General features: G+C 38.0%; 1 protein-coding gene across 3 annotated transcripts in view; it reads right to left on the bottom strand.

Annotated features, from left to right (window-relative positions):
* SMARCAD1 (SWI/SNF-related, matrix-associated actin-dependent regulator of chromatin, subfamily a, containing DEAD/H box 1) overlaps nt 1-24928 on the bottom strand; it is an 84665-nt gene that overhangs the window by 42480 nt on the left and 17257 nt on the right. For all 3 annotated transcript variants that reach the window (XM_043438368.1, XM_043438367.1, XM_043438369.1), the window contains exons 3-5: nt 19034-19211; nt 5016-5187; nt 1979-2045 (exon numbers count right to left, since the gene is read on the bottom strand). In XM_043438368.1, coding sequence (XP_043294303.1) covers nt 1979-2045; nt 5016-5187; nt 19034-19211 — 417 coding nt within the window. The remainder of the gene's footprint in view (nt 1-1978; nt 2046-5015; nt 5188-19033; nt 19212-24928) is intronic.

Raw genomic sequence — 24928 nt, 5'->3', positions numbered from 1 at the left:
AGTCAATAAAACAGAAGTATGTATTTTTCTCGAATTCTTTTGCTTTCTCTATGATCCAACAGATGTTGGCAATTTGATCTCTGAATCCTCTGCCTTTTCTAAATCCAGCTTGAACATCTGGAAGTTCTTGGTTCATGTACTGTTGAAGCCTTGCTTGCAGAATTTTGAGCACTACCTTGCTAGCACGTGAGATGAATGCAATTGTGCAGCAGTTTGAACAATCTTTGGCATTGCCGTTCTTTGGTACTGAAATGAAAACTGACCTTTTCCAGTCCTGTGGCCACTGATGAGTTCTCCAATTTTGCTGGCATATTGAGTGTTCCAGTTTCACAGCATCATCTTTTAGGATTTGAAATAGCTCAGGTGAAATTCCATCACCTCCATTAGCTTTGTTCATAGTGATGCTACCTAAAGCCCACCTGACTTTGGACTCTAGAATGTTTGGCTCTAGGTGAGTGATCACACTGTCATGGTTATCTGGGTCATTAAGATCTTTTTTGGATAGTTTTTTTGTGTATTCTTGCCACCTTTTCTTAGTATCTTCTGCTTCTGTTAGGTCCACACCATTTCTGTCCTTTTGTGTGCCCATCTTTGCATAACATATTCCCTTGGTAATCTCTATTTTCTTGAAGAGATCTCTAGTTTTTTCCATTCTGTTCTTTCCCTCTATTTGTTTGCACTGATCAGTTAGGAAAGCTTTCTTATCTCTCCCTGCTATTCTTTGGGAACTCCGTGTTCAGATAGGTTTAGCTTTCCTTTTTTCCTTTGCTTCTCTTCTTTTCTCAGCTGTTTGTAAGTCCTCTTCAGACAACTATTTTGCCTTTTGAATTTCTTTTTCTTGGGGATGGTTTTGATCACTGCCTCCTGTACAATGTCACGAACCTACATCCATAGTTCTTTAGGCACTCTATCAGGTCTAATCCCGTGAATCTATTTTGTCACTTCCACTGTATAACTGTAAGGAATTTGATTTAGGTCATACCTGAATGGTCTAGTGGTTTTCCCTAGTTTATTCAATTTAAGTCTGAACTTGGCATTAAGAAGTTCATGGTCTGAGCCACAGTCAGCTCCCGGTCTTGTTTTTGCTGACTGTATAGAGTTTCTTCATCTTTGGCTGTAAAGAATATAATCAATATGACTTTGGTATTGACCATCTGGTGATGTTCATGTGTAGAGAAACAATAAATTAATCCTACTGGTGTCATAGAGGAATGTTATGGAGGTATTTTGTAATTAGATAAATTTTTTATTGTAATAACAAGTTATCCATGATAAATGATCAAATGACTTTTCTTAAAAATGCAAACCAATACTACAATTATATCTTGTAATCTAATGTGTATTTATTATATAATAGTATATAGGCTTGCTTTCATTTTTAGTTTATTTAGTAGTGGGATTATAGGTTAGTTTTACTTGCTGGGTACATAACAAAAAAAAAAATCTAGGCAACATTTATTGAAAAAAATTGGAGGTGCTTATATAAATGTATTTACTTAGTATTCTAAAACTGGACTATAGCATAAATGTTAGTACACAAAGGAATGCTGATTACAGGCTAGGATTTCCTTAAGTTCCTGACTCTCATTTAGGTAAGTAAAACTACAATGAATTAGAAAGGACACTTATTAAAGAACATATATCTCCCAAACCTTCACTGTTAAAAGAGATTTGATCGTAGAGGACAAGCAAAATTACCAATGAGACTGTCCCCTCCCCCTTTTTGGGAGGAGGTAAAGAAAATACAACCTAGAAAGTCCAGTTCCCAAATTACTGCAAGACCTCAGGTAAGTTAGTCACTTAACCTTAACCTTCTTATTTTTTTAAACCTTAATCTTCACTGTTTTCATCTAAAACCCCTGAAGCTATTAATAAGGTTCCTGTAAGAATTCATGAAGAAGCTTGGTAAATTGATGAGCAATAAAAATGAGAAGATATGTATTACCTTCAACATGGCCTGAAACCAAGTCAGGCTTACCTGCATCGCCAAACATCAGCAAGGCAGCAGCGATTGCTCCGTCCATAGTGCTTGTTGAGTCAATCAACTAACAAAATGAGAAGAGACTGTTTTAAAAATAAGACTTTAAGAATTATTTTACAAACTTACCAAATATTTAAGAACCAACATATTAAATATACAACAAGTGGAGAACCAGCTACATAATAGCTTAAGTTCAGTAAGTCAGATGATAAATTTTCAGAATATCTGGTTTGTCTAAAAAGTCTAAATTTATCTATCTTAAAATGTAATGGATTTAATTATCACCATTATAAAAGAAAAAATAAAACATAGTCAACATATGTACAGTATACTCAAGGTTTTTGTTATTTTAATGGTAAGACTGGGCCCTGAAGTCTCAAAAACTTCCTACCTATGAGTGAGTCCAGGTACTGGGTGGGTGGGTGTGTATGTGTGTGTAAGAGAGAGAGAGAGAGAGACAGAGAGAGAAAGAGAAGAAAAGGGAAGGGAAAGGAAGAGAGGGAGAGGAGAAGGGAGGGAGGGAAGGAAGGACAGGCACTGATAGGCATTTAAAATAAGCTCTGGAATTATTTTTTAAATCTAGTACTTCTCAAGTGGGATAAAGGACTCTTGAAATATGCTGTATTTCTAAATTGCTAAAAATTAAACTGCCCGAGTTTATTCAAGAACATATTACTATACGGCTTACGTAATTCACACTTTCAGATTTCAGAACTCCCATACTTTTCTCTTGCCATAGCTTCCTGTACTTCTAATGAGTTATTTGTTTTAAAAAGATCTTAATTTTAAAAATAAGCTATTTTTGTATTAAATTAAAAGCCTCTAAACAAAAAAATAATGTTCTTTTCTATACTAGTTTTCTTCCTCTTGGATCCTCCGATATCTTGTAAGCCTTTCCTCATTTTCAAAATAGACAAAGCATATTCTTACCAAGTGTAGGACTAAGTTTATATTTCATAGCTCCTTGAACTATTTCATATGGGTCTAAAAGCCTCTGAAGAGTAATTTATAAATGTTATCTTTAAATCTTTTAAAATGATGGGAGATCACTTGAAATCCAGATTAGTTCAAGGGAGTGCTTTGCTTTGGAGCAAGTGCTATGCTAAATTCCCCAAATTTCAAATACTAGTGAAATAAACACACAAAGTTTATGTAGCAATTCAACCTTACCATTGTAATTATAAAATTAGAGATAAATGCTTCTATAGGGAATAAATCCCCTTGAACTACATGAAAAATTGGCACTCAAGCTAAAGTATTTTTAAACTGCGATTTATGCTGAATATTTTAATACTCCACCATGTTTATTATGTTGAATGCTCTTTCCAATACTTTCAGTGTTGCTACTAGAGCTACATTCTTTCCTTCCTTTCCTATGGGGGAAAAACCCATCAGGAAGCAAGTGACACTACTTGCAGGGGAAAAGTAGACTCAAGATACCATTCAAGTTTCACTTAGCTAACAGTAGGAAGGTTATCAGAATGATTTGGGGAAAAAAGAAAGATTCATATTAAATATATCAGAGAACAAAGGAAATAATATAAACTTGAAAGAGTTCAAACTAGCAGGCCTAGATCACTTCTGTTTCAGACATGTTCTGTTTGACTTGAATGGTATTTTTGGTTTTGTCTTTCTTTAGTTACCATAAAAGGAATGAAATATGATACAACATGAATGAACTTCAAAACTGTATACTAAGCACAGGAAGTCAGTTATAAAAGATCACACTGGGATTTTCCTGGTGGTCCAGGGGTTAAGCCTATGCTTCCACTGCAGGAGGCACTGGTTCAATCCCTCCTTGGGGAAACAAAGGTCCTAAATGCTGTACGATCAAAAAAGAGAAAAAAACACGTATGATATGTTCCCACTGACATGAAATGTCCATAACTGGCAAATCTATAGAGACAAAGATTAGTGGTTGGCTACGGAAGGGAGATGGGAAGTGACTGCTAATAGGTACAAGGTTTCTTTTTGGAATGATTAAAATGTTTTAAAATTAGATTATGGTGATGGGTGCACAACTCTGTAAATATGCTAAAATCCAAAAAATCAGGTGATCTTTACAGATTTAAACTATATCTCAATAAAGCTCTTAAGCTGATGATCAACACCAAATAAAAATTCAGCCTTTTAGCTTTATTTGAAAATCTGAATTATCTGATAAAAACAGGCCGTCACTGATTTCACATGGTCATATCCTATTAAAGCCAAGCAGCAGCTACCTCTCTTAAAAAGGGTATGTGCCAATCAATACCCACCACTTCAAAGTTCCCTGCCGAGCCCATAGAGATATGGTGCCTTCCATGGCTTAGCTTGGGGGAGAGATGCTAGGGATGGTGGTGATAAAAACAAAGGTGAAAAACCTATGAACCTGTAATTAAATGATTCCCCGAAACTCGTTCAAATACTAAGTGGCAGAGCTAGGGATAAACTATTTACTAATATTCAGAGGTTTATTCTCTATCTACAACTTAATTGAACGGTAAGTTTTTATTTCCTCTTATAAAAAGAGAGAGAGATAACTGTAACAGTAAAACTACAGCCACTTATTTTATTTCTATAGTTCAATCAGTATTTCTCAGCAAGGGTGCCATTGGCAGAACTCCTCTCTGTTACACGGGAGTGTTCTTGGTACTGTAGCGTGTTTAGCATCCCTGGTCACATGGCACTAAATGTGAAAAGCAACTCCTTGTCATTACGGGGAAAATAAGGAAAAAAGCCTCTGGATATTTCTATGTTTCTTGTGAGAAGAGGGTTACCCCCATTTCAGAACCATTCAAACTCAAAAACCTTCACAACCTATGTGAGATACAGAGAGGCTCAAGTTATTATATTACTTATAGGTGAATAAACCTCACCTAATGTAAGATTCAACGAGTAAATCTCTGGCATCTGCCTTTATTATTAAATGAATTATCTTCAAACATAAGATATTTTTAGAAAAATGACTATCTACTGAATACAGCACTGGATACAGGAGACATTTTAAGCATCATTACAGCTGTAATAACCAATTTCTAGAAAGGGGTATAACCTTAAGTAAATCACTGTCACTTCTTTGTGGAAAAAGTTCCTTCAGGGTCTGAAGTTTAGCATCTTTAAGGTCTTCCAATTCCGAAAGGTCTTCCAATTCTGAAATATCATTATTATTTCTAGTGGCCATGGTAGGAAGGCCTTGGGACTCCTCATCTTCAGATGGCTCAGAACTAAAAATATTTTTGGAGGGAAAAAAAGCAGTATTTTAATGTATTACTAATGTTATCTCATTATAGGTGTATATACATGTACATATAAAATACATCTGCAGTTCTTTTCAATAATAAACGTAATCTGTATCTATCAAAGAATAAAACAAGTTGTTTTTTTTTCCACTTCAGTACAGTTGTGCATATAAATCTACATTCTGAAAGTCAGCATACTTTGAACATATTTCAAATTCTCTGGGCTAGGATAGAAAAGAACAGCAAAAACTTGAACCATTTTGTTAATATACTCATCCACTGCATACCCATCTTCTCTTTCCTACTTTTTTTTACCTGTACTCTGAATAAAAGATGGGTGTTGTCATGTTGTTCCTGAAAAGTTATCATGCATACACTAATAGAAATATAAAAGGATTTTCATGGTCTACTAGGTGATCAGAATCAAAATGTTAAAATCAATATGGTCCATTCAATATTAGACTGTCAACCAAGAACAAAACGCTTCTTTAACAGACAGGGAGCATTTGTTTTACACAAGGCTTCATCCAACAGCGACTAACTTTAATCTCATTACATTTCAGTTCATATGTTTATCTTATATAAAAGACACTGTGAGCCAAATTTCATTCATGTTTCTCCCAAACAATAGAATTCATTTTGAAATTTTGATTTTCTACCACAGTAAGCATTCTGAAGATCAGAAAGCAGAAGTATTAACAAGTGGGTAGAAGTTATAGAGATCAGAGATAGAAATATAGTCAAGTATATTCCCAGTGCGAGAGAATGCAGACTTTGCTATGCAGCTAATTCTGTTCTCGGACAGCTCTTTTAGACACATATCCAGGACCTGCATTTTAGTAACTTCTCTTTACTTAGTTCAGCTGCACCTGTTAGGATACCAGTTATGCCAAAGAATCTCCTGAAACATATAAAAATGGACTGTGAAGGACCAGAAGTATGTATTTTAACAAACTTCTGGGTTGACTTCTTGAATCTTGCTCTAAAAAACTTCTCTAAAGTAACAAGATTAAATAAATCTCTTCCTTTAATGAAGACAATTACACGTATCTCCCTTTCCATTACACTCAGATTTCTCATTTCTTACATACTCAACTCTAAATTTTCACTCTGACTTACTACATTCACTCCCTAACTGGTTTTTCCCTGAGTTCACTGAGAAAATGAAACTTTCAGGTTGGAATCCTTTTACAATTTTTGCACTGTATAACCACTTTAAATGTCCTTTAAATGTGATGTCTGACCATCACACCCTTAAACTAGTGATCAGATTCACCACCATTCTGTGGGACAAACTCATGTGCCTCTTGATGTAGGAAGTTTTCATGCTGACAATGAATCTTATCAAGCCTTCGACTTAATGTCCAATTTATAGGAGATATAAAAGACAAAGAAATAAATTCAGTACAATCATGAAGAAGCAACCAGAAAAGTCTGTTTTGTCTAAAGACTCGATTTCTTCAGTAAGTCAAAATGCTTTAAAAAGAGAGGAGGGCAGTGTACTATTTTAAGATCAAAGGATAGTTAATTAAGAGTCAGGACAGTCAATGTTCCTTATTTGGATTCTGATTTGAAAAACTAGCTACAAAACACATGAAATCTAAATATAAACTGGGGATTCTATGATGTAGAGAACTGCTCACTGATAGTAGTATTTATGTAAGTGGGATACATAGCAAGTACTAAGGGGAGAAGTGTTGGGGTATCTATTATTTACTTTAAAATACTTCAGCTAATAAAAAAAATAATGCAATGGGAAAATAGTAACAATTATTAAATGTAGGTTGTATATATACATATTCATTAATTATTATTTGAGTACGACCAAAGCTTTAAAAATAAAAGAAAAAATCTCAAAGAACAAGAATGACCATTTTGTGTTCTTTTATCTGGTCTCAGATCAAGTTATTTATTCCCTTCTGTTTACACACACTCTCCCAGCTAAGTGATTCCAGGCCTAATGTCTACAGGAATTAACTGTCTACTATCTCTTTAAGCTCTTCCCTTCAATCCTATGTGTTCAAGATTGCATTTTTATTTCCTCATCTCTTATATGGTTCTCAACTTACTGTTACGTATCTTCTGCCCCACTGCCTCAGAGTAATGGTTCTAAGGGCAATAATATCCTCTAAAATGTCAAATGTGATTTAAAACAACAACAAAACCCCTAAATCTTTCATTAGTTTTCTGTTCTTCTGTGGTCTCAAAACACTGTTGTTCTTTGAAAATGCAGCCCCACCCCCAACCCTCATCCATGGGTATTGCAGTATCATTACTTCTGATTTTCCCTTTACCTCTTAGCCTGTCCTTAATCTGTATAGAAGGCTTTCTTCCTTTTTTTACTTTTTTGAATTCCAGTATTATCAAGGATTCTATTTTCAGCTCCTTCTTATCTATTAATGTTTCTGGAGAGACTTCGATCAATTAATTGGCAGAGTTTCTACTATCTCTATCTGTTCAGCTGTCCCTCAGTCAGGTCCAACTCTTTGCGACTGCATGGACTGCAGCACACCAGGCCTCCCTGTCCATCACCAACTCCTGGAGTTTACTCAAACTTATATCCACTGAGTCATTGATGCCATCCAATCATCTCATCCTCTGTCCTTACCTTCTCCTCCCGCCTTCAATCTTTCCCACAATCAGGCTCTTGTCAAATGAGTCAGTCTTTGCATCAGGTGACCAAAGTATTGAAGTTTCAGCTTCCACATCAGTCCTTTCAAATGAATATTCAAAACTGATTTCCTTTAGGATGGACTGGCTGGATCTTCTTGCATTCCAAGAGAATCTCAAGAGTCTTCTCCAACATCTCAGATCAAAAGCATCAATTCTTGGTGTTCAGCATTCTTTATAGTCCAACTCTCACATCCATACATGACTACTGGAAAACTATAGTCTTGACTAGACAGACCTTTGCTGAAAAAGTAATATCTCTGCTTTTTAATATACTGTCTAGGTTGGTCGTAACTTTTCTTCCAAGGAGTAAGTGTCTTTTAATTTCATGGCTGCAGTCACTATCTGCAGTGATTTTGGAGACCCCAAAAATAAAGTATGACACTGTTATACTGTTTCCCCATCTATTTGCCATAGAGTGATGGGACTGGATGCCATGATTTTAGTTTTCTGAATGCTGAGTTTTAAGCCAACTTTTTCACTCTCCTTTCACTTTCATCAAGAGGCTCTTTAGTTCTTCTTCACTTTCTGCCATAAGGGTGGTGTCATCTGCATATCTGAGGTTACTGATATTTCTCCCAGCAATCTTGATTCCAGCTTGTGCTTCCTCTAGCCCAGCATTTCTCATGATGTACTCTGCATATGAGTTAAGTAAGTAGGATGACGATATACAGCCTTGACATAACGCTTTCCCAATTTGGAATCAGTCTATTGTTCCATTTTTAACTGTTGCTTCTTGACTTGCATACAGATTTCTCAAGAGGCGGGGCAGGTGGTCTGGTATTCCCATCTCTTTCAGAATTGTCCACAGTTTATTGTGATTCACATAGTCAAAGGCTTTGGCATAGACAATATAGCAGTAAGAGGTTTTTTGGAACTCTCTTGCTTTTTTGATGATCCAGCAGATGTTGGCAATTTGATCTCTGGTTCTTCTGCCTTTTCTAAAACCAGCTTGAACATCTGGAAGTTCACAGTTTACATATTGTTGAAGCCTGGCTTGAAGAATTTTGAGCATTACTTTATTAGCATGTGAGATCAGTGCAACTGTGCAGTAGTTTGAGCATTCTTTGGCAATGCCTTTCTTTGGGATTGGAATGAAAACTGTCTTTGTGCCAGTACCATACTGTCTTGATGACTGTGGCTTTGTAGTATAGTCTGAGGTCAGGCAGGTTGATTCCTCCAGTTCCATTCTTCTTTCTCAAGATTACTTTGGCTGTTCGAGGTTTTTTGTATTTCCATACAAATTGTGAAATTATTTGTTCTAGTTCTGTGAAAAATACCGTTGGTAGCTTGATAGGGATTGCATTGAATCTATAGATTGCTTATCTTTTCCAGTCCTGTGATCACTGCTGAGTTTTCCAAATTTGCTGGCATATTGAGTGCGGCACTTTCACAGCATCATCTTTTAAGATTTGGAATAGCTCAGCTGGAATTCCATCACCTCCACTAGCTTTATTCATACTGATACTTCCTAAGGTCCAATTGAATTCACGTTCTAGGACGTCTGGGTCTAGGTGAGTGATCACACTGTCATAATTATCTGGGTTGTGAAGATCTTTTTTGTATAGTTCTTCTGTGTATTTTTGCCACCTCTTCTTAATATCTTCCCCTTCTATTAGGTCCATACCATTTCTGTCCTTCATTGAGCCCATCTTTGCATGAAAAGTTCCCTTGGTATCTCTAATTTTCTTGAAGAGATCTCTAGTCTTTCCCATTCTATTGTTTTCCTCTATTTCTTCGCACTGATCACTGAGGAAGGCTTTCTTATCTCTCCTTGCTATTCTTTGGAACTCTGCATTCAAATGGGTATATCTTTCCTTTCCTCCTTTGCTTTTCACTTCTCTTCTTTTCACAGCTATTTGTAAGCCCTCCTGAGACAGCCATTTTGCTTTTTTCCATTTCTTTTTCTTGGGGATGGTCTTGATCCTGGTCTCCTGTACAATGTGAGGAACTGCGTCTGTAGTTCATCAGGCACTCTATCAGATCTAGTCCCTTAAATCCCATAGCTCCACCCATGAACAGAAAATTGCATTAAAGATTTACTGAACATGGCCCGCTCATCAGAACAAGACCTAGTTTCCTTCTAAGTCAGTCTCTCCCATTAGGAAGCTTCCATAAGCCTCTTTTCCTTCTCCATCAGAGGGCAGACGGATTGAAAACCACAATCACATGAAACTAAAAAATCTAATCACATGGATTAGATTCTCTAATCATGAAACCTTGTCTAACTCAACGAAACTGTGAGCCATGCCATGCAGGGCCACCCAAGACAGACAGGTCATGGTGGCAAGTTCTGACAAAATGTGGTCCACAGGAGAACGGAATGGCAAACCACTTCAGTATTCTTGCCTTGAGAACCCCATGAACAGCACGAAAAGGCAAAAAGATAGGACACTGAAAGATGAACTCCCCAGGTCAGTAGGTGCTCAATATGCAACTGGAGATCAGTGGAGAAATAACTCCAAAAAGAATGAAGAGACGGAGCCAAAGCAAAAACACCACCCAGTTGTGGATGTGACTGGTGATGGAAGCAAGGTCCAATATTGTGAAGAGCAATATTGCATAGGAACCTGGAATGTTAGGTCCATGAATGAAGACAAATTGGAAGTGGTCAAACAGGAGATGACAAGAGTGAACACTGACATTTTAGGAGTCAGCAAACTAAAGTGGACTGGAATGGGTGAATTTAACTCAGATGTCCATTATATCTACTACTGTGGGCAAGAATCCCTTAGAAGAAATGGAGTAGCTATCATTGTGAACAAAAGAGCCTGAAATGCAGTACTTGGATACAATCTCAAAAATGACAGAATGATCTGTGTTCGTTTCCAAGGCAAGCCATTCAATATCACAGTAATTCAAGTCTACGCCCTGATCAGTAATGCTGAAGAAGTTGAAGTTGAATGGTTCTATGAAGAACTTCAAGACCTAGAACTAACACCCAAAAAAGATGTCCTTTTCATTATGCAAAAGTAGGAAGTCAAGAATACCTGCAGTAATACCAAGCAAATTTGCCCTTGGAGTACAGAATGAAGCAGGGCAAAGGGTAATAGAGTTTTGCCAAGAGAAGGCACTGTCATAGCAAACACCCTCTTCCAACAACACAAGAGAAGACTCTACATGTGGACATCACCAGATGGTCAACACTGAAATCAGGTTAATTATACTATTTGCAGCCAAAGATGGAGAAGCTCTATACAGTCAGCAAAAACAAGACCGGGAGCTGACTGTGGCTCTGATCATGAACTCCTTATTGCCAAATTCAGACTTAAATTGAAGAAAGTAGGGAAAACCACTAGACCATTTAGGTATGACCTATATCACATCCCTTTTGATTATACAGTGGAAGTGAGAAATAGATTTAAGGGACTAGATCTGATAAACAGAATGCCTGATGAACTATGGTCAGAGGTTAGAAACACTGTACAGGAGACAGGGAGCAAGACCATCCCCCAAAAATAAAATTCTCTCCATCAGTGGTTCTCAAAGGGAGGCTGCTTTCCCCTGAGAGGACACTGGCACTGACTGGAGACATTTTTGACTGTCTTGCCTACCGAGGTGGCTACTGGCATTTAACTGGCAGAGGTCAGGGATTCTGCTAAACATTCTAGAGCACACAGGACAGTCCCTCATAACAAAGAACCACCTGGCCCAAAACGCCACCAGTGTCAAGGTTAAGAAACCCTGGTAATTAAAAAGGCCCACGCATTGATTGTAACTGACTGTAACTATGGAAAACAGCGCATTACCAAAGAGTTGTGAAAAACAATAAGGATTTTTATGAGCTTACATGATTTCCAGGATATATATACATACTGCTAAGTTAATATATCTCATCTATGACAGAGGATGAGATGGTTGGATAGCGTCACCGACTCAATGCACATGAGTTTGAGCGAAGTCCAGGAGTTGTTGGACAGGGAAGCCTGGAGTACTGCAGTCCATAGGATCACAAACAGTTGAACATGACTGACAGACTGAACTGAAGTTAATAAAACAAAGAATAAATGTACACATACATCTGTACATACATATTATTTATTCATACACAGCACAAGATACAGAGTGCTAACTTCTGTGTAGCAAAGAAGAAAAAAAAGACACATAAAAAAAACCAAAGTATGATGAAAAACTAACTGGTTAGTTCTGAGGTGGGAGGAGGAACACGCTGGTAGGAGAAGGGACAGGAAGTTAATACTCTGTGCTTAGATGCTCAGTCGTGTCCAACTCTTTGCAACCCCACGGACTGCAGCCTGCCAGGCTCCTCTGTCTATGGGATTTTCCAGGCAAGAATACTGGAGTGGGTTGTCATTTCCTACTTCAATTCTTCTCTAAGCACATTCTATGTTGAGTTTTGACTTTTGGAACCATGTCAATATTTTAAATATTTGAAGGTAAAATTTTTTCTAAAAACGGACAAGGGGAATAAACCCTAAAAGGAACACAAACAAAAATTAACGTACTGAACTACACTTAAAGTGAACAACAAAGAAATATTTCAATAAATAATCTAAGTACTGTAACCATACACCTTCACCTAAAGACAGCATAAAACTTACAAATCTTAAACTCTTAGTGGGCTTAATAGTCAAGCAGTATGACAACAGAAATTCTGAAACTATTATATGTACACTGGGTGACTGAACAAATTAGCAAATGTAATGATACTGGTAGAAACAGAATTCTCACTATCAGAGAAGGAAATACAGAGGAGAGGCAAGGGAGAGTCTTACAGTATTAGGTCAGAATAAAATATATTATTACAAGCTTACGATTTTAAAAACAACAACAAAAACCCCACAACATTCTCTCTCATATCCTAGCCCATTCTTGCTGCAAGGGCAATGACAATCCCGTTTCACCCAACAGCAAAGAGAGAACACACATCACCCCCAGATTTCCAAATGCCATTCCTTTAAAAAGGTGCTACTTGAAGAAATGGTGAATTCTAATTTCAGGCTTGCGAATTCAACTTTGGCCCATCAATTTAGTTCAGTTCAGTTCAGTCGCTCAGTCGTGTCTGACTCTTTGCAACCCCATGAGCAGGCCTCCCTGTCCCACACCAACTCACGAAGTCCACCCAAACCCATGTATATTGAGTCGGTGATGCCATCCAATCATCTCATCCTCTGTCGTCCCCTTCTCCTCCTGCCTTCAATCTTTCCCAACATCAGAGTCTTTTCAAATGAGTCAGCTCTTCACATCAGGTGGCCAAAGTATTGGAGTTTCAGCTTTAGCATCAGTCCTTGCAATGAAAACACAGGACTGATCTCCTTTAGGATGGACTGGTTGGATCTCCTTGCAGTCCAAGGGACTCTCAAGAGTCTTCTCCAACACCACAGTTCAAAAGCATCAATTCTTCAGCGCTCAGCTTTCTTTATAGTCCAACTCTCACATCCATACATGACCACTGGAAAAACCATAGCCTTGACTAGACGGACCTTTGTTGGCAAAGTAATGTCTCTGTTTTTTAATATGCTATCTAGGTTGGTCATAACTTTCCTTCCAAGGAAGTAAGCGTCTTCTAATTTCATGTCTGCAATCACCGTCTGCAGTGATTTTGGAGACCCCAAAATAAAGTCAGTCACTTTTTCCCCATCTATTTGCCATGAAGTGATGGGACCGGATGCCATGATCTTAGTTTTCTGAACATTGAGCTTTAAACCAACTTTTTCACTCTCCTCTTTCACTTTCATCAAGAGGCTCTTTAGTTCTTCTTCACTTTCTGCCATAAGGGTGGTGTCATCTGCATATCTGAGGTTATTGATATTTCTCCTGGCAATCTTGATTCCAGCTTGTGCTTCCTCCAGCCCAGCATTTCTCATGATGTACTCTGCATATAAGTTAAATAAGCAGGGTGACAATATGCAGCCTTGAAGTACTCCTTTTCCTATTTGGAACCAGTCTGTTGTTCCATGTCCAGTTCTAACTGTTGCTTCCTGGCCTGCATACAGGTTTCTCAAGAAGCAGGTCAGGTGGTCTGGTATGGCCATCTCTTTCATAATTTTCCACAGTTTATTATGATCCACACAAAGGTTTTGGTATACTCAATAAAACAGAAATAGATGTTTTTCTGGAACTCTCTTGCTTCTTCAATGATCCAGCGGATGTTGGCAATTTGATCTCGGGTTCCTCTGCCTTTTCTAAAACCAGCTTGAACATCTGGAAGTTCAGGGTTCATGTATTGCTGAAGCCTGGCTTGGAGAATTTTGAGCATTACTAGCGTGTGAGATGAGTGCAATTGTGTGGTAGTTTGAGCAATCTTTGGCATTGCCTTTCTTAGGGATTGGAATGAAAACTGACCTTTTGCAGTCCTGTGGCCGCTGCTGAGTTTTCTAAATTTGCTGGCATATTGAGTGCAGCACTTTCACAGCATCATCTTTCAGGATTTGAAACAGCTCAACTGGAATTCCATCACCTCCACTAGCTTTGTTCGTAGTGATCCCTCCTACGGCCACTTCACATTCCAGGATGTCTGGGTCTAGGTGAGTGATGACACCATCATGATTATCTGGGTCGTGAAGATCTTTTCTGTACAGTTCTTCTGTGTATTCTTGCCACCTCTTAATATCTTCTGCTTCTATTAGGTCCCTACAATTTCTGTCGTTTATTGAGCCCATCTTTGCATGAAATGCTCCCTTGGTATCTGTAATCTTCCTGAAGAGATCTCTAGTCTTTCCCATTCTATTGTTTTCCTCTGTCTTTGCACTGATTTCTGAGGAAGGCTTTCTTATCACTCCTTGCTATTCTTTGGAACTCTGCATTCAAATGGGTATATCTTTTCTTTTCTCCTTTGCTTTTCGCTTCTGTTCTTTTCACAGCTATTTGTAAGGCCTCCTCAGAAAGCCATTTTGCTTTTTTGCATTTCTTTTTCTTGGGATGGTCTTGATTCCTGTCTCCTGTATGTCACGAACCTCCATCCATAGTTCATCAGGCAGTCTGTCTATCAGATCTAGTACCTTAAATCTATTTCTCACCTAAACTGTATAGTCATAAGGGATTTGATTTAGGTCATATCTGAATGATCTAGTGGTTTTCTCCACTTTCTTCAATATCAGTCTGTATTTACGAGAGAAGAAAAGAACAAACAAAACCCTACAGAGAGAAGAGTAAACTCTCTTATGCATTGTTGATAAATTCGTAATACTAATCTAAGGTATCAGTTCAATTTAGTTGCTCAGTCATCTCCGACTCTTTCTAACCCCATGAACTCCAGAACGCCAGGTTTCCCTGTCCATCACCAACTCCTGGAGCTTGCTCAAAGTGATATCCATCAAGTCGGTGATGCCATCCAACCATCTCAACCTCTGTCATCCCCTTCTCCTCCTCCCTTTGATCTTTCCCAGCATCAGGGTCTCTTCCGATGAATCAGTTCTTCCCATCAGGTGGCCAAAGTACTGGGGCTTCAGCTTCAGTATCAGTCCTTCCAATGCATATTCAGGACTCATTTCCTTTAGGATTGACTGGTTTGATCTTCTTGCAGTCCAAGGGACTCTCAAGAGTCTTCTCCAACACCACATTTCAAAAGCATCAATTCTTGGGCGCATTAGGGGTGTAGAAATTGAGAAAATGAAAGTGTCAGTCGCTCAGTCATGTTCAACTCTTTGCAACCCCATGGACTATAGTCTGCCAGGCTCCTCTGTTTGTGGGACTCTCCAGGCAAGAATATTGGAATGCGGTGCCATTCTCTTCTCCAGGGGATCTTCCCGACCCAGGAATCGAACCTGGGTCTCTCGCATTGCAGGCAGATTCTTTTCTGTCCCAGTCACAGGGAAGCTATGTAGAAAGTGAGAGACACCCTAAAATACCTGGTTTATTACCTTCACAAAGTAACGAAAATCATGGTAATCAAAAAAAAGGCTGAGAAAATTTCAGATTATACCAGACTAAAGACACATGATGAATTAAACCCAATGCATGTTGCTAGAGATAGTTTTATTATAGAGTACTACCAAAATATGATTCATGAACTAACCACCTGTGTTGAAATCAAACTGTTTGTTATGTGTTCATCAAAAGATAAGGAACTTAAATCAGAAGGAAAAACAACTACATTACTTAGCACAAAGCTTAGTTCAGCTGATTTTTTTTTTCATTACAAGACATTCTTGTTGGAGGAATGAGTACACCGATTTATATTTTAAGGGTAAACAGGTTTGATCCATGGTCCAGGAAGATACCACATAACGTGGGACAACTAAGCTCATGCACCTCAACTACTGAGCCTGTGCTCTAGAGCCTGTAAGCTGCAACCACTGAAGCCTGAGTGCCCAGAGCCCATGTTTTGCAACAAGAGAAACCAATGCAATGAGAAGCCTGAGTACCGCAACTGGAGTAGTCCCCACTCACTGCAACTAGAGGAAGTCCAGTGCAGTCATAAAAAGATAAATAAAAATACAATAATTCTCATTATTATTATATGAAGGTGAAAAGCAAATATGGGAAAATGTTCACAATGGGTGAATCTTTTTAAAAGGATTGTGGAAATTGGTTATTCTTTTAACTTTTCTGGAAATTTAAATTCTTTTCAAAATAAAAAGTAAAATTTGGAGTGCTAATGTATCAATTTTCCTCAGGATCTACCACATAGGATCATCACAATTTTTTATTTCACAGTGAAATTCAGGACAAAGGCATGTTCACCTAAGCTTATGCACAAAAGGAAATTCATTTTAAGAGGAAATCCTCATCTTAGCAGAGGACAGCCTTGATCTCCTGCATTACCCTTTCCTCATGTAGCCTCTGATCACACAACCTTTGGAGTGAGTTTTACCTCAATGACTGCTCCTTCTGAGAATCTTCTATAAGTTTCTTCTCATGACTCTCTGTTCCTAAAATCCAGAATTCCTCTGGCCTAAGTCCTTCAACCAAGGCATTGCCTATTTTTCAGCTATACTACAGTGTCTCTTAGTGATTTTATCTAATCACATATACCTTTTAATATCAAGGGCCTGCAATGCAGGAGACCCGGGTGTGATCCCTGGGCTGGGAAGATCCCCTGGAGAAAGGAATGGAAACTCACTCCAGTATTCTTGCGTTACTGGCTATAGTTCATGGTGTCGCAAAGAGTCAGACATGACTCAGCGACTAACACCTAAATTTAGAGGTGGAACCTAGACCTCTCTCCAGAACCTAATGTTACAAATCTAAATTGCCTACCTGACACATCCACCTAAATGTCCAAGAGTCTTCTCAAACACACCATGTCCGTGACTGAACTGTCGATCTTTCCTTCTAAAGCTGCTCTCCACCACACTCAAGACAGTAGAGTATTCCTTATCCCAGTTACTGTTAACTCCATCCTTCCAGTTGCCCAGGTCAAATTATCTTAGGGTCATCTGGACTCCCTTCTCTCCCATTCCATTGCAATCCATCAATAAAGGCTCTCTGTTATACCTTAAGAGTATATCCAGAATCTAACTACTTCTTATTCATTCCCATAGGTACGAGAATGGTCTAAGTTTCCATCCTTTTTTTTTTGCCTTGGTTATTACAAAAGTATTCATGACTCTACTACCACTCCCCTATACCCTTTAAGACTTTTAAACATATCAATCAGGTTGTTTTACTCCTCTCCTCAGTATGCTCCTTCAGCTCCTTTTATTCTCATTCAAAATAAAAGCCAAATAGCCTATGGGCTTATTAACTTGATAAAGTCCTTTCCCTATTCTACTCCTCACCTTGTGACCTTCGATCCTTCACTTTCTAGCATTAGCTGCACTCAGTCAGTTTAGTTCAGTCCCTCAGTCCAACTCTTTGCAACCCTATGGACTGCAGCATGCAAGGCCTTCCTGTCCATCACCAACTCCTGGAGTTCACCCAAACTCATGTCCATTGAGTTGGTGATGTCATCCCACCATCTCATCCTCTTGTCATCCCCTTTCCTCCTGCGCTCAATCTTTCCCAGCTTCAGGGTCTTTTCCAATAAGTCAGTTCTTTCCATCAGGTGGTCAAAGTATTGGAGTTTCAACTTCAACATCAGTCCTTCCAATGAATATTCAGGGCTGATTTGCTTTAGGATGGACTGGTTGGATCTCCTTGCAGTCCAAGGGACTCTCAAGAGTCTTCTCCAACACCACAGTTCAAAAGTATCAATTCTTTAGCGCTCAGCTTTCTTTATAGTCCAACTCTCACATCCATACAGGACTACTGGAAAAACCATAGCTTTGACTAGACGAACCTTTATTGGCAAAGTAATGTCTCTGTTTTTTAATATGCTGTCTATGTTGATCATAGCTTTTCTTCCAAGGAGCAAGTGTCTTTTAATTTCATGGTTGCAGTCACCATCTGCAATGATTTTGGAGCCCCCCAAAATTAAGTCTGTCACTGTTTCCCCATGAGGTTTTGCCATGAAGTGATGGGACTCACTACTTTCTCCCTAAACAGGCATAACACCACTAAAGGTCACTAAGCAGGATATTTCTAATGCCCCTCCCGCCATATTCACATCTCTGCTCAAGCATCATCTACTTCATGAAGTCTTTTCCAACCATGTACTTTACCCTCGGCCCTTAACCCTGGCCCCAAACCCTGTACCCCCTCCCCCCACCCTTTGCCCATCAGATTTATTATTTGGCATACTGCATTTTTTATTTATTTACTACATTTCTATCTATCATACAAGCTCTGTACTAGCTCACTGAATATGTCCCCAGATTCAAGAACAAATCAGGAAGTAGTTACAAATGACCAAAGGTACCTGTTAAAATAAATTCCCTATCTATGGAGAATGAAAAGATTAAATATTTACTCTCACGGAACTTTTTTACTGAAAATCAGAACCAAGGGAATTCCCTGGTGGTGCATTAGGGAGGACTCTGGTTTTACTGCTGTGTTCTGGGCTCAATCCCTGATTCAGGAACTAAGAACCCACAAGCCAACTTGTGAGGTCAAAAAAAAAAAAAAAAAGAGAGAAAATGAGTCATCCAGAATCAATCTCTCACACACACACATACACACAAACATGTACACACACACACATTTATCTCTTTACGTCTCTTCGTTAGGAAAAAATGACCAAGATGCAGTCAGGAAAGGGAAAAAAGGAGGGTGGAAATCATAAAAAGTTTTCAAGATAAGATAATGTTTTCTTAAAAAAAAAAAAAAAAGATAAAAGGGTTTATAATACATGCAAATATAATGAACCTATTAAGTTGCTTACACTATAATCACCGTGTCTTTGTTGAATTTTTTCTCTTGAACTGTAGTGGAGCAATTTGGGGAAACAACATCTTCACTATCAGAAGACAAATCAATGTACTGAATTCCTCTTTGATTCTTGAAATATGATATAGTTGCTTTTCCGTCATTTTCCGGAGTTTCTGGAACACTAGAATCTTCTGCAAAAGACAAAAAGCAGAAAGGCATTTTGAGCAAATTAGCCAAATTTTGTTTGTGCAAATCTGTCTCAGCACAATCATGTGCCAAAAATCTTTAGCTTCATTCATGGTTCCATCTTAAACCAAAGTGAAGTTGCTCAGTCGCGTCCAACTCTTTGCAACCCCATGAAGCCTACCAGGCTTCTCCGTCCATGGGATTTTCCAGGCAAGAGTACTGGAGTGGGTTGCCATTTCCTTCTTCAATCTTAAACCAAAATTCCTCATAATTTTTAAAGAAAATTAATAGTCAACCAGTGCTGAGAGTAAATGATTTTCCACTTCAGAGGTTACTGACTAGCAAGACCTTAGTGGACACTGCAACACAGCGGTTTGTATATTTCAACCCTCTTTCCTCTGAGATTTTCTTTCCTAGTACTCAGTTCTTGCCTAAGAGAACATGGACACTAGAGCCCAAAAGACTTGAATTTCAATCCCATCGCTCAGCCAAGTTACTTAACCTAAATCTCAGTGTCCTCTATAAAATAGAGATGCTAATAATCACAGGGTTAATGTGCACATAAAATTAGAAGATATATATTAAGAATTTAATTTGATAATTGGCACACTGTCAATATGCAACATACCCTAGCTTTATGCAAATATTGGTGTTATGGGTCAAATTATGTCCCCTCCGAAATTCCTATGCTAACTAGAGAAGGAAGAAATGAAGAACCCCAGGGTTAATAGAAGGAAAGAAATCACAAAAATTAGGGCAGAAATAAATGCAAAAGAAACAAAAGAGACCAAAGCAAAAATCAACAAAGCTAAAAGCTGGTTTTTTGAAAAGGTAAATAAAATTGACAAACTGTTAGTCAGACTCATCAAGAAACAAAGGGAGAAGAACCAAATCAACAAAATTAGAAATGAAAATAGAGAGATCACAACAGACAACTCTGAAATACAAAGGATCATAACAGACTACTACAAGCAGCTATATGCCAATAAAATGGACAACTGGGAAGAAATGGACAAATTCTTAGAAAAGTATAATTTCCAAAACTGAACCAGGAAGAAATAGAAGATCTTAACAGACCCATCACAAGCATGGAAATCGAAACTGTAATCAGAAATCTCCCAGCAAACAAAAGCCCAGGACCAGATGGTTTCACAGCTGAATTCTACCAAAAATTTAGAGAAGAGCGAACACCTATCTTACTCAAACTCTTCCAGAAAATTGCAGAAGGCGGCAAACTTCCAAACTCATTCTATGAAGCCACCATCAACCTAATACCAAAACCAGACAAAGATGCCATAAAAAAAGAAAACTACAGGCCAATATCACTGATGAACACAGATGCAAAAATCCTTAACAAAATTCTAGCAAACAGAATCCAACAACATATTAAAAAGATCATACATCATGACCAAGTGGGCTTTTTCCCAGGAATGCAAGGATTCTTTAATATCCACAAATCAATGTAATACACCACATTAACAAATTTAAAGATAAAAACCATATGATTATCTCAATAGATGCAGAGAAAGCCTTTGACAAAATCCAACATCCATTTATGATAAAAACTCTCCAGAAAGCAGGAATAGAAGGAACATACCTCAACATAATAAAAGCTATACATGACAAACCCACAGCAAACATTATCCTCAATGGTGAAAAATTGAAAGCATTTCCCTTAAAGTCAGGAAAAAGACAAGGGTGCCCACTCTCATCACTACTATACAACATAGTTTTGGAAGTGTTGGCCACAGCAATCAGAGCAGAAAAAGAAAAAAAGGAATCCAGATAGGAAAAGAAGTAAAACTCTCACTGTTTGCAGATGACATGATCCTCTACATAGAAAACCCTAAAGACTCTTCCAGAAAATTACTAGAGCTAATCAATGAATACAGTTAATGTTGCAGGATATAAAATTAACACACAGAAATCCCTTGCATTCCTATACACTAACAATGAGAAAACTGAAAGAGAAATTAAGGAAACAATGCCATTCACCATCGCAACAAAAAGAATAAAATACTGAGGAGTGTATATACCTAAAGAAACAAAAGACCTATGCATAGAAAACTATAAAACACTGATGAAAGAAATCAAAGAGGACACAAATAGATGGAGAAATATACCGTGTTCATGGGTTGGAAGAATCAATATTGTGAAAATGACTATGCTACCCAAAGCAATCTATAGATTCAATGCACTCCCTATCAAGCTACCAACGGTATTTTTCACAGAACTAGAACAAATAATTTCACAAATTGTATGGAAATAAAAAAACCTTGAATAGCCAAAGCAATCTTGAGAAAGAAGAATGGAACTGGAAGAATCAACCTGCCTGACTTCAGGCTCTACTACAAAGCCACAGTCATCAAGACAGTATGGTACTGGCACAAAGACAGAAATATAGATCAATGGAACAGAATAGAAAGCCCAGAGATAAATCCACGTACCTATGGACACCTTAACTTCGACAAAGGAGGCAAGGATATACAACGGAAAAAAGACAACCTCTTTAACAAGTGGTGCTGGGAAAACTGGTCAACCACTTGTAAAAGAATGAAACTAGAACACTTTCTAACACCATACACAAAAATAAAATGGATTAAAGATCTAAATGTAAGACCAGAACCTATAAAACTCCTAGAGGAGAACATAGGCAAAACACTCTCCGACATAAATCACAGCAGGATCCTCTATGACCTACCTCCCAGAATATTGGAAATAAAAGCAAAAATAAACAAATGGGACCTAATGAAACTTAAAAGCTTTTGCACAACAAAGGAAACTATAAGTAAGGTGACAAGACAGCCCTCAGATTGGGAGAAAATAATAGCAAATGAAGGAACAGACAAAGGATTAATCTCAAAAATATACAAGCAACTACTGCAGCTCAATTTCCAGAAAAATAAGTGACCAATCAAAAAATGGGCCAAAGAACTAAACAGACATTTCTCAAAGAAGACATACAGATGGCTAACAAACACATGAAAAGATGCTCAACATCACTCATTATCAGAGAAATGCAAATCAAAACCACAATGAGGTACCATTACACGCCAGTCAGGATGGCTGCTATCCAAAAGTCTACAAGAAATAAATGCTGGAGAGGGTGTGAAGAAAAGGGAACCTTCTTACACTGTTGGTGGAATGCAAACTAGTACAGCCGCTATGGAGAACAGTGTGGAGATTTCTTAAAAAACTGGAAATAGAACTGCCATATGACCCAGCAATCCCACTTCTGGGCATACACACTGAGGAAACAGACTGAAAGTAGACACGTGGTACCCAATGCTGATCGCAGGCACTGTTTACTACAAGCCAGGACATGGAAGCAACCTAGATGCCCATCAGCAGATGAATGGAATAAGGAAGCTGTGGTACATAATACACAATGGAATATTACTCAGCATTAAAAGAATTCAATATTGGAATCAGTTCTAATGAGGTGGATGAAACTGGAGCCCATTATACAGAGTGAAGTAAGCCAGAAAGATAAAGACCAATACAGTATACTAACGCATATATATGGAATTTAGAAAGATGGTAACGATAACCCTATATGCAAAACAGAAAAAGAGACACAGATGTACAGAACAGATTTTTGGACTCTGCAGAAGGCGAGGGTGGGGTGTTCTCAGAGAACAGCACTGAAACAAGTATACTATCAAGGGTGAAACAGATCACCAGGCCAGGTTGGATGCATGAGACAAGTGCTCAGGGTTGGTGCACTGGGAAGACCCAAAGGGATGGGATGGGGAATCAGGATGGGGAACACATGTAAATCCATGGCTGACTCATGTCAATGTATGGCAAAAACCATTACAATATTGTAAAGTAATTAGCCTCCAACTAATAAAAATAAATGAAAAAAAAATTACATTACAAAAAAAAAACCCACCAAAATTCCTAAAGTTCCAACCCCCATCACCTTAAAATGTAACATATTTGGAGATAGGTCCTTCATAGAAGTGACTAACTTAAAATAAGTCAGTTAGGTTAGTAACCTAATCCAAAATGACTTGACGTTCTTCTAAGAGAGAGAAGCCAAGGATGTGTGTGCATGGAGGAAAGGCAACATGGGCACACAGTGAGAAGGAGGTTGAGGAAAAAGGCCTTACAAGAAACCAAACCCACCAACACCTTGATCTTGGACTTCTAGCCTCCAGATATGGGAGAAAGTAAGTCTGCTCTTTTTGTCACTCAGTCTGTGTTAGTTTGTTATGGCAGCCCTCACTAACAAAGTCAGCATCACTTGTTCCAAAACAGGTGAATATAATATGCTATTGCGGTCTCCTCTCTCCAAGGGCTGAGTTTCAAAATTATTCTCCCTTATATACAGGAGGAGGAATTCCTGATTTAAGGAATTCATATTAAAAGTGGTCAGTGTCCTGGTTTAGTGAATATAGCTGTCCTGCAGTACCTGTGAGGTTTAGGGAGATTGGTTCCAGGACTTCCTTGCACACTCTCAAAATGTGGGAATGTTCAAGTCCTTAAATAAAATGGTCTCGTATTTTCATGTAACATATGCACACAGCTGGATTACTTATAATACCTGATTCTGTAAATTCTAAAGAGTTGTAAATACACATGTGAAAGTTACATAAATAGTTACAGTGTGTGTGTGGCAAATTTGTTTTGCTATCTGGAACTTCCTGGAACTTTTCTTTCTGAATATTTCCACTGTAGCTGATCTGTAGATGAGAACCCATAGATAGGAGGGCCAACTAATGATACATTTTAAAAAGGAATGATCACATGAAAATTTAACTCAAAAGTACCAATTTAAAAAACAACAGCTACCATTAGCCACTGTTCAGTATCAAGTCCAGAAGTGAAACACATTTTCAATACTTACAATAACCCCAAAGGGACATTATATCATTTTATAGATAAACTAAGATTCAGAAGAAGCAACTCGTCCAAAGTCATACAAGGGAAAGTATCAGACCTAAAATCCAAGACCCAGACTCTAAATCCTGGCATGCTAAAACTCTTGACCTTCCTGCAATTAACTGTCATAAAATGATAGCAATCACTATCACAAGGCTCCTGAATCATATTTGTAAATAACATTAACCAAGGCTTACATAACCAATCTCTTAGAGGACACAAAACAACATTTTTCTTCCTGCAACGAAGTCCTAGCAACATTACTGAAAAGGAAATCACAAAACTGTTCAAACAGAACAATTTTATAAATGTTGAATGTGCTTGGGGTGAAAAACCGCTTTGGGAAAAAAAAAAACACAGCTATGTTAACTGCAATTTGTATGAAGACACTTACAAATTCTGATAATTATGTAAAGTAATAAAATGACAGTCTAATTCTTATCCAAAAAGTATTAAAGGTACTATGGACTCTGCTTTTACACAGTGGTCCTGATATATCACAAACCACAAGTAAAACTAAAAATGTAGATCTTTACTGCATTGTAAATTTAACCTAAACTCAATGCATGTAATTCAGAAAACTAAGATCATGGCATCTGGTCCCATCACTTCATAGCAAATAGATGGGGAAACAGTAGAAACAGTGTCTGACTTAAATTCTTTGGACTCCAAAATCACTGCAGATGGTTGACTTCAGCCATGAAATTAAAAGATGCTTATTCCTTGGAAGGAAAGTTATGACCAACCTAGATAGCATATTAAAAAACAGAGACATTACTTTGTCAACAAAGGTCTGTCTAGTCAAGGCTATGGTTTTTCCAGTGGTCATGTATGG

Source organism: Cervus canadensis, chromosome 19 (genome assembly GCF_019320065.1).
Source record: "Cervus canadensis isolate Bull #8, Minnesota chromosome 19, ASM1932006v1, whole genome shotgun sequence".
NCBI lineage: Eukaryota > Metazoa > Chordata > Mammalia > Artiodactyla > Cervidae > Cervus > Cervus canadensis.
The sequence above is the reverse complement of the archived record's forward strand: the minus strand, read 5'-3'. Positions and strand labels throughout refer to the sequence as shown.